General features: G+C 43.8%; 1 protein-coding gene across 1 annotated transcript; it reads left to right on the top strand.

The window, feature by feature from the left end:
• The first annotated feature begins 345 nt into the window (after nt 1-345).
• LOC139201690 (ELKS/Rab6-interacting/CAST family member 1-like) lies at nt 346-14,615 on the top strand. The gene is made up of 19 exons (XM_070831082.1): nt 346-946; nt 1,073-1,261; nt 3,978-4,269; nt 4,903-5,030; nt 5,123-5,197; nt 5,306-5,461; nt 5,613-5,780; nt 6,045-6,212; nt 6,337-6,474; nt 6,620-6,760; nt 7,026-7,166; nt 7,358-7,551; nt 8,629-8,764; nt 8,874-9,005; nt 9,944-10,104; nt 10,298-10,445; nt 11,952-12,047; nt 13,043-13,228; nt 14,463-14,615. Exons 1-19 carry the CDS (start codon nt 401-403, stop codon nt 14,598-14,600), a joined length of 3,333 nt encoding a protein of 1,110 aa, XP_070687183.1. The 5' UTR covers nt 346-400; the 3' UTR covers nt 14,601-14,615.
• Nucleotides 14,616-16,225: the final 1,610 nt, after the last annotated feature.

Genomic DNA, 16,225 nt, shown 5'->3' with positions numbered 1-16,225 from the left:
AGACTGCATGTTAGAAACTGCTGGAGTCTGATGCTGATTCAATGGGCTTGATTCTAATTTTACACATATTCATTTGACTTATTAACTGATTTTATGCATGATATTGCTATACATGTCAAAGGGATGAACTGTGCTTTCTTTGCAGGTGTTATAATTTGTAACACTGGATAGCTCCTGTTGGAAGAGGAAAGTCTGTCAGCGTTGTCCCTGACAGCGGAAAGCATCAGACCTCTATTCTATCATGAACATTGTGTCCACCGTCTCCAGTTGAAGGAGGATCAACTCCACGTATTTGCACAATTAGTCACAACAAAATCTAGAGCTAGAACATATATATAGAGAGATACTTGGGGTCATAGTTCAGTTTTTCTATCAGCTCTATTCCTCTATTTAGTAGAAGATGTACGGTAGTGCCCGCTCCGTTGGCAGAGGGGATGCCAACCATAGTGGAGGAAGAGATGGAGGTGGTACTGGTAATCAAGGATCCGGCCGTTCCCCTCGCCTTCCCCGCTCTCCTCGGATGGGGCACCGCCGCACAAACAGCACTGGAGGAAGTGGAGGGGGTCCTGGAGGACCAGGGGGCAAGACGCTTTCCATGGAGAACATCCAGTCCCTCAACGCTGCATATGCCACATCAGGACCGATGTACCTGAGTGACAATGAGGTTGCCATGGCAGGTGACCATATTCCCAAAAGTGGTGGGACAGTGACGACCATGGGGAGACAGAGGGTGACATATGGGTCAAGGAGCAGCAGCAGTGGAGTGGTGGCCGCTAGCACCCCCAACATCTCCACCTCAGTGCCTGGCAATGCTGTCCTGCCAGCAGGTATGATGGCAGGTGATGCTCTAGCTTTTGGGGATCATCACATGGCCTCGACTGTGCCCCATTCTCTAAGGCAAGCCAGAGACAACACCATACTTGACCTACAGGCCCAACTGAAAGAGGTATTTTACTCACCCCCCCGCCCCAATTTTGCTGATTCTCTATCAAGGAAATTTTTGATCAAGAGGTTGATTTGCCAGACCACCTGTAGTGTATTCATGTGCGAATTCTTTATTCTGCTTGTTTAGGTTCTGCGTGAGAATGAGATGCTGCGACGAGAAGTTGAAGTCAAGGAGAGCAAGCTCAGTTCCTCCATGAATTCTATCAAGACCTTCTGGAGCCCAGAATTAAAAAAGGAGCGAGCTCTCCGGAAAGATGAGGTTTCTAAGATCACTGTCTGGAAGGAACAGTACCGTGTGATTCAAGATGAAGCACAGGTGAGTGATCCCCCTGTATTCATGTAAATAGAATAGATGTTTTTGCCTCCACACTCCTGTTTCTGATCCCATTCAGTATTTTTTCGTCCGCCTGCCTCGGTCGAACACGTTTGACTGGGTAAATGCTTTTCACCCAGTGTGTCAGCTTTAGTACAAGCATGTTTCTTTCACTGCATAGGCAGTTTTTGAACATCTAGTTAATCCTCTTACGTGAGGCTATATGCTCATGTTTAATAGATGAAAGAGGCCGTAAATCTAATGGCTGCATTAGCATTTCTGTATGTTTTAGAAATAGCTGGATGTGGTGAACAGGATAAAGAGTGTGGAGAACATGTACATTTACAACTGTGTGTAGTAGTAGTACGAGTAGTAGTAGCTGAAAATAAGAAACCAACTTATGAATGTTGTCATGATTAGCAGAAATAAAGCAGCTGTTTTCAACAGCAGTTTTAAAGTAGTGTTTTGGGTATCTTATTGTTCTCTTTTGGTTTATCATATGATTTGGACATCATATGATTTCACTGTTTGTTTACATCAACCATCCAACAGGAACAACTTATTTATTCTTATTTATAACTTATTTATTAAAAATATTTTATGAAATTCTTCATTCATTCCAGGTTTCTCCAGTCTAGTATTGAGTCCTCACATCTCCTCTTCTACTACCTGACAAAAGTATATAACATCATAAACAACTTAATGTGGAGTTGAATGTTTGTTGCCATTCATCCAAATGGCTTAATTTCTGATCTTAGATGCGGAAACTTAACATTTTCACATGCCCTCCATTCCCTGTTAGTACTTCTGAGTCCATTTTCACTTTTCCCCTCCTTGGTTCTGGATCTGAAGTATAGAGACATCGTTTGTGCAAAATATCTCTCGATGTCAGCCTGCACACATTTATACACACTGTATGCACTCATGTATACCAAATACGTATTTGTATAACTAGTAGTGAAAAAATATAGGCAAATTAAGTTTCATTAATGAAGAGAAATAGTCTTTGTTTCACTGTGATTCTTAATGGATGGGCAGATCAGTATAATTTTCAGTTTTCACTCATGCTGAGTCACAGAATCACACTGTGGACTAATTCCCACTAATGCCCAACTAGCGCAGGGCTAATCAGTGGGTGCTGTAATTTAAAGATGTCTGCTTTCATATGTCAGCCTCCGCCTCCCACGCTGGCACACATGCAACAGAAAGCACAGTCTCTCTCTCTCTCTCTCTCTCTCTCTCTCTCTCTCTCTCTCTCTCTCTCTCTCTCTCTCTCTCTCTCTCTCTCTCTCTCTCTCTCTCTCTCTCTCGGCATTTGGCTAATGACGGCTTCAGTTTAACTGACCTTATTGAATGCACTTACAACTGGCCATGCACACGTCTGCAATTGTATGTTTACGTCCATGTGTCCGATTTGGAGGAGTTTCTTGGCTTTTCCTAAATCGCCACCACAGGGCATTTATGCCTGTTATTCTCTGTGATAAGTGACTGCCATTACCTTGTCTATAATAGTGTGAAATTGCTGACATCTGCCTTTTTCGCATTTTTGATAAAACAATAGGTCAGATACTCACTTAATATTTGCCAGATACTCCTTGCCTTGTGGATAAAATATTACATTGATCATAGGATGTTGTGAAATGCCAGTGATGTTTCATCAACTGTTTATACATTATTAATAATATGAGTTGAGGAGACATGAGATTTTGCCGATATGAGAGGACAACAGTCACACACTGAGCATCTTTAACAGTTTGACTTGTATACAGCTTGTCCAGCGCTGTGTATGATCTGTAGCAGAGGTCTGGGTCAGTGTGCACTGTGTCATTACAAGTTGTGACGTTTAGTGCATCACATCTCCTATGGTGTGTGCTCTCTCAGACACCTTACTGTTATCTCTCCTCAGGCAGAGAGAGTGAGAATATGGGGGCTGAGGATGGGAGAAAGTGGGTGTGTTTGTTCCTGTGCATGCATCTGCATGTGTGTATGTTTGGGGCGGGGGGGTAGATCGGTGCAGTCACAGCAGTGAGTCAGCTTTAGTCACGGGGTAGAGAGGGTGATGGGGGGGGGTTAGTGAGAGGAGAGGTGAGAGTGTTGGAGGGAAGAGATAGGGCGAGAGCAGGCAAGGTATATGAATAGTGTGTGTGTGTGTGAGGAGGAGAATAGTGTGTGCCGGGAGAGGGAGAGAATGACAAAGGAAGGAAAGGGAGGGGGCTGGAGGAGGAGGACAGAGAGAAACGAAGGCAGACACTGACTTCTCTCTTTGTTCTGTCGTCTGAAAACGCTCACAGCTGGTTCAGACTGGAGTGTAACGCAGCCTTGTGTCACTGTCTCACAGCAGCTCTGCCAAGTGTCCATGGCATCAGATGCCACAAACAATGCAATACTATACTAGGCTGATTGTGTTTCACCACTTGTATTTCTCTGTGCATGAAATGTAACACTGTCCACAAAGCCCTGCTGTTGGGGGTGCATCTGTCAGGGCATTGCTGAATTTTCAGTCATGATTAGAGGCTGATTTTTAACAGGGTGTAACACAATATTCTGCCAGGATCCATTCCCATAAATTAGGGTGGGTTAGGCCCCTGTATTATTCAATTAATCAATACGTTTCCTTCACCTCACCTACCCTGTATAAATCATTTTGCATTAAAGTCCAGCAAACATACAGAAGAACAAACAATTTGTTACAGTTGCACTGTCTCTTATTTGTGTGTAGCATCTCCAGATGACTGTTCAGGCTCTTCAGGATGAGCTGAGGATCCAGAGGGACCTGAACCAGCTGCTCCAGCAAGACCCCGCCAACCAAGGCCGGGACGTGGCCCTGACATCTGAACCGACGGAGGAGAACTACCGCCGGCTACAGGCCGAGCACGAAAGGCAGGCCAAGGAGCTGTTCCTCCTGAGAAAGACCCTTGAGGAGATGGAGCTCAGGATTGACACGCAGAAACAAACTCTGGGAGCCAGAGACGAGTCCATCAAGAAACTTCTGGAGATGCTGCAGAGCAAAGGTAGATTTTCTGCAGTTCTTATACATTCATCCCATAAACATTTTGGATTTCTAAAGGTTGTGGTCTTGGGCTCTCACTTTTAAGCCACAATGGTTGCCACTTGCTTGTTCTCCCTCAGCTCCACCCAAGCTCTCTCCCACATTGGGCAAAAATGGTTTGTGTGCTCCATAGAGGAACCACAATGCATGCGTTCAACAAAAGTATGTTTCTGAGATTAGGAACATTTTAGGGCTTCATGTTAAGACCTTTGGATAGGTGTCTTCCAAGATAATTTCATTTCATGGTCTTTGCAGCTCAAAAGAAACTAAAAAAAGACCCAAAACCCATATAAACCCCAAAGAATATCTTTTAATAAATTTGATGAATTAGGTGCTATGTGCTTTAGCCATTTGGTTGTTTGTTTTTGTTTCATATTGACTGTAGAGCTGTGAATCCAGTGCTTTTAAATATCCTCGCCTGCTGAACAGATGAGCTTTTGTCTGAAGCATAAAACAAAGTCCTGTGTATGCGTCTGCCAGTTTACCATTTGGCTTATGATGCTCAGGTTGGCTGTTACAAAGACTGTTTTGACTACATAAATATCTTTCCACATGCGTCATCATGGTAACCACGTTGGCATGTATTCTGTCTAAGGGCCATCTGCCAAGGCATCTGAGGAGGATCAGGAGCGGACTAGGAGACTGGCTGATGCAGAGATGCACAGGCATCACCTTGAAAGTTTACTGGACCAGAGAGACAGAGAGATTAATGCACTAAGAGAGGTAACGTGCAGTCCAACCAGGGGCTGGTATAAAACTACACAGAGATATTTAATACATACATGCAACATCATCTTCTTCTTCTGATCCAACAGGAGCTGCACCGTCGATATGAGGGAACCCCTGAGTCAACCAAAACTAAGGCTCTACAGACTGTCATTGACATGAAGGTGAGTGCTTAAATAGAGACATGTGGATGTGTGTACGGCTATGATTGTCGTATATTTGACCACACATGTGCCATGCTACCTGTATGAACTCCTCTTCATCAACCCCAGGATGCAAAACTCATTTCAATGGAACGGGGCATGAGAGACATGGAGGAGGAGCTGCTAATGCTGAAATCCAACGGACTTCTGAGCTGTGAGGAGCGACAGGAGGAGATGAAGCAGATGGAAGTCTACCGCAGCCACACCAAGTTCATGAAGAACAAGGTCTGAGACAGTATGAGATGGGGTTTAGTTTGACTGCACTGCTGTAGTCCTCAGGAGCTTTCAGTCTTGAATTCTCTAGAAACTTCAGTTTGCACCCTTGTTCATGTCCATCCCTCCATCTTTCTTTCCTCCTTGGCCTCACCTTTTTCAGATGGAGCAGGTGAAGCAGGACCTCTCCAGGAAGGACACCGAGCTTCTTGGTTTGCAGACCAAACTAGAGACGCTCACCAACCAGTTCTCAGACAGCAAGCAGCACATTGAAGTCCTCAAGGAGTCCCTCACTGCCAAGGAGCAGCGGGCTGCCATTTTACAGACTGAGGTACAGCACTTGCATATCTTTACACTCATGTCTAGAGGACTTTGGAATAGGTATACAGCAAGGGGTCTTTAAGGGTATATAAGTGAGCAACACTTTTTCCTCCTACTTCAGACTACAAACAAAAGCACAGAAGTTACCATATGTAAAGGAAGTTTTCCTCTTTTCTTTGCTTTTTACCACTTTTGGTTTTAAAACTTGTGAGCATGAATGTGAGGGGCCGGGACTGTTGTCTGAAGAGAAGTTGTCTGCCTTTTTCCCGGCCAGGTGGATGCCCTGCGCCTGCGCTTGGAAGAAAAAGAGGCAACTCTGAATAAGAAGAGCAAGCAGATACAAGAAATGTCAGAGGAGAAGGGCACACTCAACGGGGAGATCCATGACCTCAAGGACATGCTGGAGGTTAAGGAGCGCAAAGTCAATGTGCTACAGAAGAAGGTGATTTGGAATAAGAGCCATCTCAAAGACCTTGTGTTGTCTGAAATGACCACGAAGATGCATTCATTATGCTACAATGTGTGTCTTGTGGTTGATGCTCATTTTGTCTGTGTTTACTCTGCAGATTGAGAACCTACAGGAGCAGCTGAGGGACAAGGAGAAGCAGATGAGCAGCCTGAAGGAGAGAGTCAAGTCATTGCAGGCAGACACTTCTAACACTGACACTGCTCTCACCACGCTGGAGGAGTCTCTCGCAGAAAAGGTGAATTCATGTCTGCACATACCAAGTTATTTCTGACAACAAATTTACAAATGTATTTGTGCATGTTCATTGGTAGTGACGCAAGCTTTTCGGTTGATTATGTTTGAAGGCAGCATGTGTGATCATTTTCTGTACCTCCTCCTAGGAGCGCATCATTGAGCGTCTAAAGGAGCAGCGAGACAGAGACGACCGGGAGAAGACGGAGGAGCTTGACTGTGCCAAGAAGGAACTGAAAGAGTTGAAGGAGAAACTGAGCCTACTGCAGGGAGACCTGTCAGACAGAGAGGTGAGAAACGGATGCAGGAGCACAAGTTCACAGAAAGACAGGCACACTCTTGTTTACTGTGATTCTATTAATACAATGAAACATTGCTGTCAAAAATAAGCATCACGTTTTTTCCATTAGTCTTACTTTGCGATGAGTCATGGGTGCCTGTATTAGATCTAATGTATTTCCAGTCTTCAGTCTGTCCATGCTTAGTTTAGTTTAGTTTGATATGCTGGAACAGGTTCATCTATATTGCTATGTATGTGGGTGTGTGTTTGTGCAGACGTCTCTGCTGGACCTGAAGGAGCATGCATCATCCCTGGCCTCCTCAGGGCTAAAGAAGGACTCCAGACTCAAGAGTCTGGAGATCGCCTTGGAGCAGAAGAGAGAGGAGTGCCTCAAAGTGGAGAACCAGCTAAAGAGAGTGAGGAATAAATAAAGAAATCAGGCAGCTCGTGTGTTGGCTCAGCTCGACATGATGCTACTTAATGTTTACTTTAGGACACATGATTATGACAGAATCAGCCACTTTTCAATCTTAACGTTTCTAATCCCTAAATGAAGACACTGTGGCTAATACAGCTGCTGTCTAACTGGCATCCTGTCCTTTGTCAGGCTCAAAATGCAGCTCTGGAGGCTCAGGCCAACACTGAGCTGGTTGAGCGCATTAAGAACCTCGAGCAGGAAGTGGCACGCCACAAAGAGGATTCTGGGAAGGCCCAGGCTGAGGTGGACCGCCTGCTGGACATCCTTCGGGAAATGGAGAATGAGAAAAATGACAAGGACAAAAAGATCAGTGAGCTGGAGAGGTGGGTGGCTCCGCACCATGTGTTCAGGCTTTGTCCCTGTCACCATACAGTAGTTAATGTTTGTCAACATTATGTGCAGGTGGTTTCTGATAGTTAGTCCTGGACTAAGCAGTGTTTTTAATGTTCACGACAAACGGATTCAGTTGTGACTGAATTTCTGAATGATAACGTGCAGTTAGGTAGCTACAGCCAGTGTGCTTTCTGCTGTCTCTTTTCACCCCTGTTAGCTTGGACTCGTGACCACTGTTCTGATGACTGATGCAAATTTTCCTTCAGTGACATCATGTCACTCTGGAGACTGTTGCCCCCAGCACGTTAAATGGTGGATTTTAGTGTAATTTGGCCATCTGCCATTTGGCATCTTAACAGTGTTGCTTTGAAAGCTGATGTGGTGAATGTTAGCAGACCTGTTATAAAGCTGGTAGGTACGGCCACAGGAGTTGGCATAGGCTAGCCGTCTTCCATGTAATGTTTCTGTGACCTTGTGACACCAGAGTCAAAGACTCCGCATAATCCTAGAGCTCTTTCTTTTTCATTTTGATTCTTCTTCTTCGTCTGAGTCTGTTTTTCTCTTTACCGCTTTCTTGTCTTTACACCGGAAATCTCTCATCCCAACAGTTTGGCCTCCAGGTTAGTATTTTTGCTCTTTTTCTCTCTTCCCCTGACCCTGACATCCTAATTCTTTGTTCTGTTCTCACATTTCTCTCCCTCACATTTGAGATCGACTCTTTGCAGGACCGTTTACAATCTTGCTAAAGCAAGTCTGTATGGTTATAAAGATCGGTTCAGTGTGTTTTAAGAAGTGTAGCTTTTCATAAGATCATATCCTTTCATGTTGAATTTGAAAATGCTATTTATTTGCTGCTGTTAGAAGTTTTAGTAGATTTTTAGAGTAAAAAGTGCTTCAACTCATCCATTGGAATCTGACCAAAGTTAATTGGTACAATTCTCTACTTAAAACAGAATTTATTTGCATCTTCCCCCAATTTACAATCTCTTCACATTTACATGTCAAATGGGACCATAACTTATACATAACATTTAACTTCTCCCCTGTATCATTTGGTGTCCCTGTAGGCAGACGAAGGACCAGTCGAAGAAGGTGGCGTCTCTGAAGCACAAGGAGCAAGTGGAGAAAAGTAGGAATGCTCGACTCATGGAGGAGGCCAGGAAGAGGGAGGATAACGTCTCAGAAAACTCCCAGCAGGTGAAGGTGAGGCCTGTGTGCGGTTTGCTTGGACTGTACGAACCGTGCATCAGAACTAAATGCACGTTTGCTGGCACTGTCTCTTGCTGACACTCCTCGTCCTCCTGTCCTCAAGGACACGCTGCGTCAGAAGGCGGAGCGCATAGAGGAGCTGGAGGAGGCCCTGAGAGAGAGTGTTCAGATCACCGCTGAGCGAGAGATGGTGCTGGCACAGGAGGAGGCTGCCAGGTCACTCCAGGAAAAACAGGTACACAATTCCCACTTCCCACAATGCACAAACAAGCGACAAAGCAATATTAATCACTCCTACAACACTTGTATATCCAAACACATCTATGTAGAGATACAGAACATCTTCATATACTGAGATTCTTTCTCCGTCACATTTTTTTGCTGCCATTGTGGTGTATCTCATCTTCTCTCCACCTACCTCCTCTCCTCTGGCCTCCATCTCTTTCTCAGTTCTTTTATCGTTGCTTGTCGTTTTCTCTTGTTTCTCTCCGCTACACTCTGCCTCTCAGAAGCACTCACTCAAACCAATGCATGAGTCCAACCTCGCCCACTTTAAGTGGTCTAAGGTATGAGCCCAGTATGTGTGACCTCCACCAGTGAGCAACAAACACTTACAGGGCTGGTCACAACAACAGCAACACCTCTGCAATTCATGCAATCCGACACTACGACCCAGCAATAAATGCGTTTGAAGTTTGATCATTTTTGAGGACTTGGATGTTGTTGGATTGCATTATTTTGTAAGGTGTTGCTGTTTCCAGCCCATGTAATTTATTTTGTTTACCTGCTGTTTGTTTATGAAACATAGCAAAGCTGATTAATTGATTGGCTCATACATCAAGTAGCCAATAAAATTCATAATTTATTCACTCTGTGGTTGAATCAATTGTAATTAAAGCATATATTGATATGAAACAATGGTACTTTTGTGCCCTTTTAAAATAAATAACAGGTAAATGAAATTTAGTGCAGTAGTTGTGTTACAGCTGACCTCCACTCCTTCCCAAAAGAAACAGATTCTGTTGCCCCCTTCTCTTATTAAAGCAATTCATACTGGCAAGTCATCAAGGGTGTATTTTCTTAGCCCTCTGCTTTCACTTGATGGATTTAGCTGATCTGTTTCACTCTTTCCATGGCTGAATTGTTGTTGTTATTGTGTGTATGTCTTCCCAGATGGAGGAGCTGCTGGGGGCCATGGAGAAGGTGAAGCAGGAGCTGGAGTCCATGAGAGCCAAGCTGGCCTCCACCCAGCAGTCTCTGTGTGAGAAAGAGGCACACCTCTCCACCCTGCGAGCTGAGCGCAGGAAACACCTGGAGGAGGTGCTGGAGATGAAGTAAGGGAGACACACACGCATACACAAACAGAATAGGGTGGAGTAGACTCTGGAGTATTGATTGCTGCCTTCATCTCGTAAAATGTCATCCACTTCTGGCCTTCCCCAGCTGGCAGGTCAATGAATAATAAATGATAATTGAGCTATTTACTTGTGTGGTTAAATGCCATGTTGTTTCATCCCCACCTAACAGACAGGAGGCGCTGTTGGCTGCTATCAGCGAGAAGGATGCTAACATTGCCCTCCTGGAGCTGTCCTCCTCTAAGAAGAAGAAGACCCAGGATGAGGTGGCTATGCTGAAACGGGAGAAGGACAGACTGGTGCAACAGCTCAAACAGCAGGTGAGGAGGGGGCTGCTGCTATCCATATACACTCACCAGCCACTTCAATAGGTAGCAAGGTAACCTGATTAAGTGGCTGCTGTGGTCTTCTGCTACTATAGCCCCTCAGCTTCAAGGTTCAATGTGTTTTGCATTCAGAGATGCTCTTCTGCAGACCTCTGTTAAAATGAGATTGAAAAGGAGTTTTACTGTTGCCTTTCTATCAACTTGAACCAGTCTGACCATTCTCCCTTGACCTCTGCCATCAATAACGCATTTTCACCCAGAGAACTGCCGCTCACTGGATATTTTCTCTTTTTGGCACCATTCTCTGTAAACCATACACATGGTTGGGTGAAACGTCTCAGTGGATCAGCAGCTTCTGAAATACTCAAACCAACTCATCAGGCACCAACAACCACGCCATATTCAAAGTCACTGATATAACCTTTCTTACACATTTTGATACATGGTTTGAACTTCAGCAGATCATCTTGACCACGTCTACATGCCTATTGCATGTAATGTATGGAGTTGCTGCCACTTGATTGGCCGATGTGACATTTACATTAGCAGTTGTGATTGCCTAAACCTCAGTAGTTACATACAGTGGTGTGAAAAAGTATTTGCTCCCTTACAGATTTCTTCTGTTTTTGCTTTATTGTCACACTTACATGTTTCAGATCATCAAACCAATTTTAATATCAGACAAAGATGACCTGAGTAAACACAAAAAGCAGTTTTTAAATGATGATTTCATTTATTAAGGGAAAAAAGCTATCCAAACCAACCTGGCCCTATTTGAAAAAGTAATTGCCCCCCCCCTTGTTAAATCATGAATTAACTGTGATTAACCACATGTTTGAAAGCTGAGTTCACTTGGGTTATGCAGCAGGACAATGATCCGAAGCACACCAGCAAGTCCACCTCTGAATAGCTCAAAAAACACAAAATGAAGGTTTTGGAGTGACCTAGTCCAAGTCCGGACTTAAATCCAATCGAGATGCTGTGGCATGACCTTAAACAGACCGTTCATGCTCGAAAACCCTCCAATGTGGCTGAATTAAGACAATTCTGCAAAGACGAGTGGGCCAAAATTCCCCCACAGCGATGTGAAAGACTCATCGCCAGTTACTGCAAACGCTTGATTGCAGTTGTTGCCACCAAGGGTGGCACAACCAGTTATTAGGTTTAGGGGGCAATTACTTTTTCACATAGGGCCAGGCTGGTTTGGATAGCCTTTGTCCCTTAAAAAATAAAATCATCATTTAAAAACTGCTTTTTGTATTTACTCAGGTCATCTTTGTCTGATATTAAAATTTGTTTGATGATCTGAAACATGTAAGTGTGACAAAAAAGCAAAAACAGAAGAAATCTGTAAGGCGGCAAATACTTTTTCACACCACTGTATAATACCGATGGCCAGGACTGCTTATACTGTATATGAGAGTAATGTTTCCATTCGTCGTAGAAATCCTTTTGTTCTTATCATTCTTCTGCTCTGACTTAGTGTCTTTTAATTTTCAGACTCAGAACCGAATGAAACTGATGGCAGACAACTACGAGGATGACCACCTGAAGACTGCCCCTGACCAGACAAATCACAAACCCTCTCCAGATCAGGTAGATGACCAAAACCACCAATTAGTCATGTTTCTATTTCATCCTGAACAGCTTCTCTAAAATCTCTGCAACTGATTGGATAACAAGGTTTGTTGTGAAGCTGATCTTCTGCTGAACCATCTGAAGGAAACTAAATGGAAATTTTCTTCTGTCTTTTTAACGTTTTTTTCTGTATACACACTAACCAAATGTTCCTTTCTAATGCTGCGATCGGCTTACCTTGTGGCTAACAGGATGATGAGGAGGGTATTTGGGCGTAGCCAAACTTTTGCCCTCCCCCTCTCTCTCTCTCAGCCATTTAATTCACAAGGGTGAGCTCGTATGAAAAGCCAGACCCGGCACAACTTTCTTCATCGTTGCTCTGTGGCATGTTTGCTCGTCTTCCATTCATTGTGGTTTTCTTTTTGTCGTATGTCCTATTCCTCTCTTCTTTATGTTGATGTTCATTGTCATCTTTGTTTGGTCTTTCTGTGAGAGCAGATCTTGCCACTCATCCCGTGCTCTGAAACTGTTCATTTATTGCTTTTTACTGGCTTATGGGACAGGGATTAGTTGTCTGTGTGTGTGTATGTGTGTTTGCATGCACAAGCTTAGAGGATGAGATGATTTTGATCCTGGCTCAGACTCATTGCCTCTTACTAAAGCATCTTAGCTTTGCATGCCACCACACTGTAATGCTCCTCACATTTTGAACCACACAAACAGGTGTTCCATTGGATAACAGTAACAACCTCAGTCTATTTAATGCACACATAGATGAATAATGATACTTTAACAGTGCACCCGAGAAGGTTGGCTCTAATGTGAGATGGAGATGGGTTCATAAGCATGCATGCAGATGATGCTGTTTTGTTTTTCATCCAAGTGGGGTCTTGTGCTTGGGTCTTTCATTGTGTTGTCATTGAAATGGGAGCATAACTCTTCCTTCGTCAAACCCCTGCTGTGTAGTTTGAAGGAAATGATTAGTTTTCTTCTCCCTTCCTCCCACCCTGCAGATGATACCCCCTCTTCTAGCCCTGTCCCAGAACCGCAGTAAGCTCAAGCTCTACATTGCCCACCTGACGGACCTCTGCCATGACCGGGACCCCAGCATCCTCAGCCAGCTCACGCCGCCCTCTCACTACCACCACAGCGACCCAGAAGACTGGGAGGAGGAGCTCCAGAAGATGAGTGTCGAACAGGTAGTGGAGGGACTCTCAGTCGCTCACGGTCTCTACATTTGTCATATGTAATAACCAATTTGTCCTTTTGTTAGAGCATATAAATTACAGGTGTGCATGAATAGGCATCTGGATTACTTCTTAGTAGGGGTGGGCCATGATTTTTGAATATTTGTGACATTGTAAGAAAATCGAATAGGTTATATGACTATCGTGTTGTTTAATTTGTTTTTACCAGTAGTACACCTATTAGGAGCAGAGGATTGATACAGGGCTTTGAGATGGAGCCAGCTCTGTGTAAACATGTGGGCACAAACAGTCTCTGATTGTTTTGTTGTTTGGGTCCAATGAGTCCAATTTCATCCAGCCGATCTTCCCGCGACCGGACATTAGCTAGAAGCAGCCTTAGGTACAAGCTGGGTTAGCTTAGTTCTGATCCCGACTCTCTCCCCTCTCACTGCAGCGCTTGGTACGGGTGGACGACAGTGATCAAATCAACGGCTGCTTTAATCCAAACTAATTTAAACGTGTAATTCTGCCACAAGCAATAGCAATTTAGGCGAAAAAAAATGGCTGATAGTAAAAACCTCAATATAGCAAAGTTTGAATTCTAGGCCAGGCAAGTTTATTTCTATAGCGCCTTTTAAACGTAGAGGTAATTCATGTATATATGTAAATAGGACATAGGAATACTAAATAGGACATATTAAAGGAATTCTGATTCTGACAAATGTAATGCAAATGAAATATGTAAAACAGGCATTTTAAAAACAGGGAAGAAAATTGAATAAGTTTATGAACAGCTGAAATTAAATTAAACACAAATGGAGAGAAAACCACATACACTGTATGTGGTTATATTATTATTATTATTATAATACTGTATGTCATACAGTATTTATAATAAAGTACAGTAAAGAAAATCTGGGGCACATTTAACATAATCACGAAGTTAATTCCAATTTGTTTTACTATTTTTTACTTATTCCCAATGTAATAACTTTGATGTAGTTGTCGTATCTGTGTGTTGAAATACCTGCCAGTCAATTTAGGAGTTATGAACGCCAATCCTGTGTTTTAGGTTTCCATGGTCATGCCTATAACTGTATCAGGGACAGTGCCTTTTAAGAGAGACTGAATGTAAATGAGACACTATCTGCCACGTTCAAGCCTTTTTCTGTTAACTTCAAACATTTTCTTGAAGGTTGGATTGAAACTCTGTTAAAAGAAACTAATTCATGCGTTTTCCTTCCAGTTGGAACGGGAGCTGGAGGTGTGTGAGAAGGAGAGCGGAGAGCTGCAGGAGTACGCCAACTCTGTTCTCCAGCAGATCGCAGACTACTGCCCCGATATCCTGGAGCAGGTTGTCAATGCCCTGGAAGAGTCATGCTGACAACTCTGACCTCACATAACCTGTAGCTGAGCCCAGGTGCCTCCACTCAGCGAGGCTCGTGGAAGGATGAGTGAAAGTTGGGGCATTATCTGACTCCACTGAGCTTTTCCTCCTCGCTCCCCTCGTCCACCCTGGAACAAACTTTCATGACTCCTAAGTGCTTCCCTGTCCCATGTGTCTCTCTAATGTCGGCCCTGCAAAAATCCGAATGAGGGACGTTCACAAAGCCTGCAGAAGTGTTCTCAAATATGGCACTGGCAGCAAATGTCAGATTACTCACCGCAAACTGAGGTCTGTGCATCGAATGACAGCCCTGACAGATGGTGGAGTCGCAGTGGGAAGAGAGGAACAAAAATACAAACCTAATCACACGTCAGCCAGGCAACAGCACACCCGGGGGTTTGTGAGAAGTTAAAAGCTAACCCTTTAGCATTTGTGAACTCACCAAATTCGATTTTTGCTTGTAGTTCACTTGGATAAATATCATCGCACACCTATAAGTCTGGGACAGGTGTGTCGGGAGAGAAAGGAAATCGGATGAAAGAAGCAAACTTCCGCACAAAGTCTCGGAGTATACTGCCAACCTGCCTCTCCCTAGACGCCTTCATTCGCAGCAGGAAGCACTAGATCAAGCACAGTTACCTCATCCACTTCTGTCTCAGTCTTTTACCCCTCAGATTCTTTTCAAGTTAAAAGGGGCAAATGCATTCCTCACATGGGGCAGGAAAGCACTTTTCGTCTCAGAGAACTGGGGAGCTGCTACATCTAGAGGGGAGCAGAGAGGAGCCGAGTTCAGCGGGCAAATCACGGAGCCATGTAGACGCTTGTTTAGTTAGCGTTCCCTGACTAGTAGGTTGGAACACGGCCACTAGTTAGGACTAGAGCTACTGGTGGCTGATCATCTGAACACGTAGAAAACGCCACTTTTTAACCAAATAAATGCAGCATGTTCTCCAAATGTTTCCTCTCCCAGCTTGGAGCTGTGGATGTGGATGTCTTTGTAGCCGGAGCAAAGTTGTAGGTACGTTTTACTGTGTAGTCTGTGGCTGGGTCATTGGCACGAGAGGGGGATCAATGCCTGACCTTTGACACGGCTCAAAGGTCAGATTTTAGTTACACTATGTTCTCAAATACGAGTGAGAGAGAGAGCGGAAACAAAAAAAAAAAAGCTTTTATTCTTGGTGACGTATTAAGTTTTAGATGGTTTTGCACACAACGTCCACTTGTTTATGAGGTATGCAATGTGTCTTTTGAGAACGTTCTAGTGGCCTTGGAGCATGCACAGAGATCAGTACTGGACCTAATGCAGGGATATTTATTTCTCTGTGATATTGGTGCTAAGGCATGATGTAAGAACTTTCGATCTGATCCACTGATCATTCAGTCTCATCCAAAGTTTCTATAGATGTTACTTAAAGCCCACCTGATGTTTAGTTGGTCGCCTGAATCACTGAAGAATTCGAGTGATGGCCCTTGTTCTTGTATTTTTTAGATCACTTTTAAATGCAAGTGACGCCTCCTTTTATTGTATTTTTTGAAATCTTCAGGGCTGAGGTTTTTAATTACTAAGTGCATCTACATTTACAGGAAATGAAAGTCACTTTTCAGCAGATTTTGACTTTTTA

The sequence above is a fragment of the Pempheris klunzingeri genome, chromosome 5 (assembly GCF_042242105.1).
Source record: "Pempheris klunzingeri isolate RE-2024b chromosome 5, fPemKlu1.hap1, whole genome shotgun sequence".
Lineage (NCBI taxonomy): Eukaryota > Metazoa > Chordata > Actinopteri > Acropomatiformes > Pempheridae > Pempheris > Pempheris klunzingeri.
Note: the sequence above shows the minus strand (reverse complement) of the source record. Positions and strands in the feature narration are given on the sequence as shown.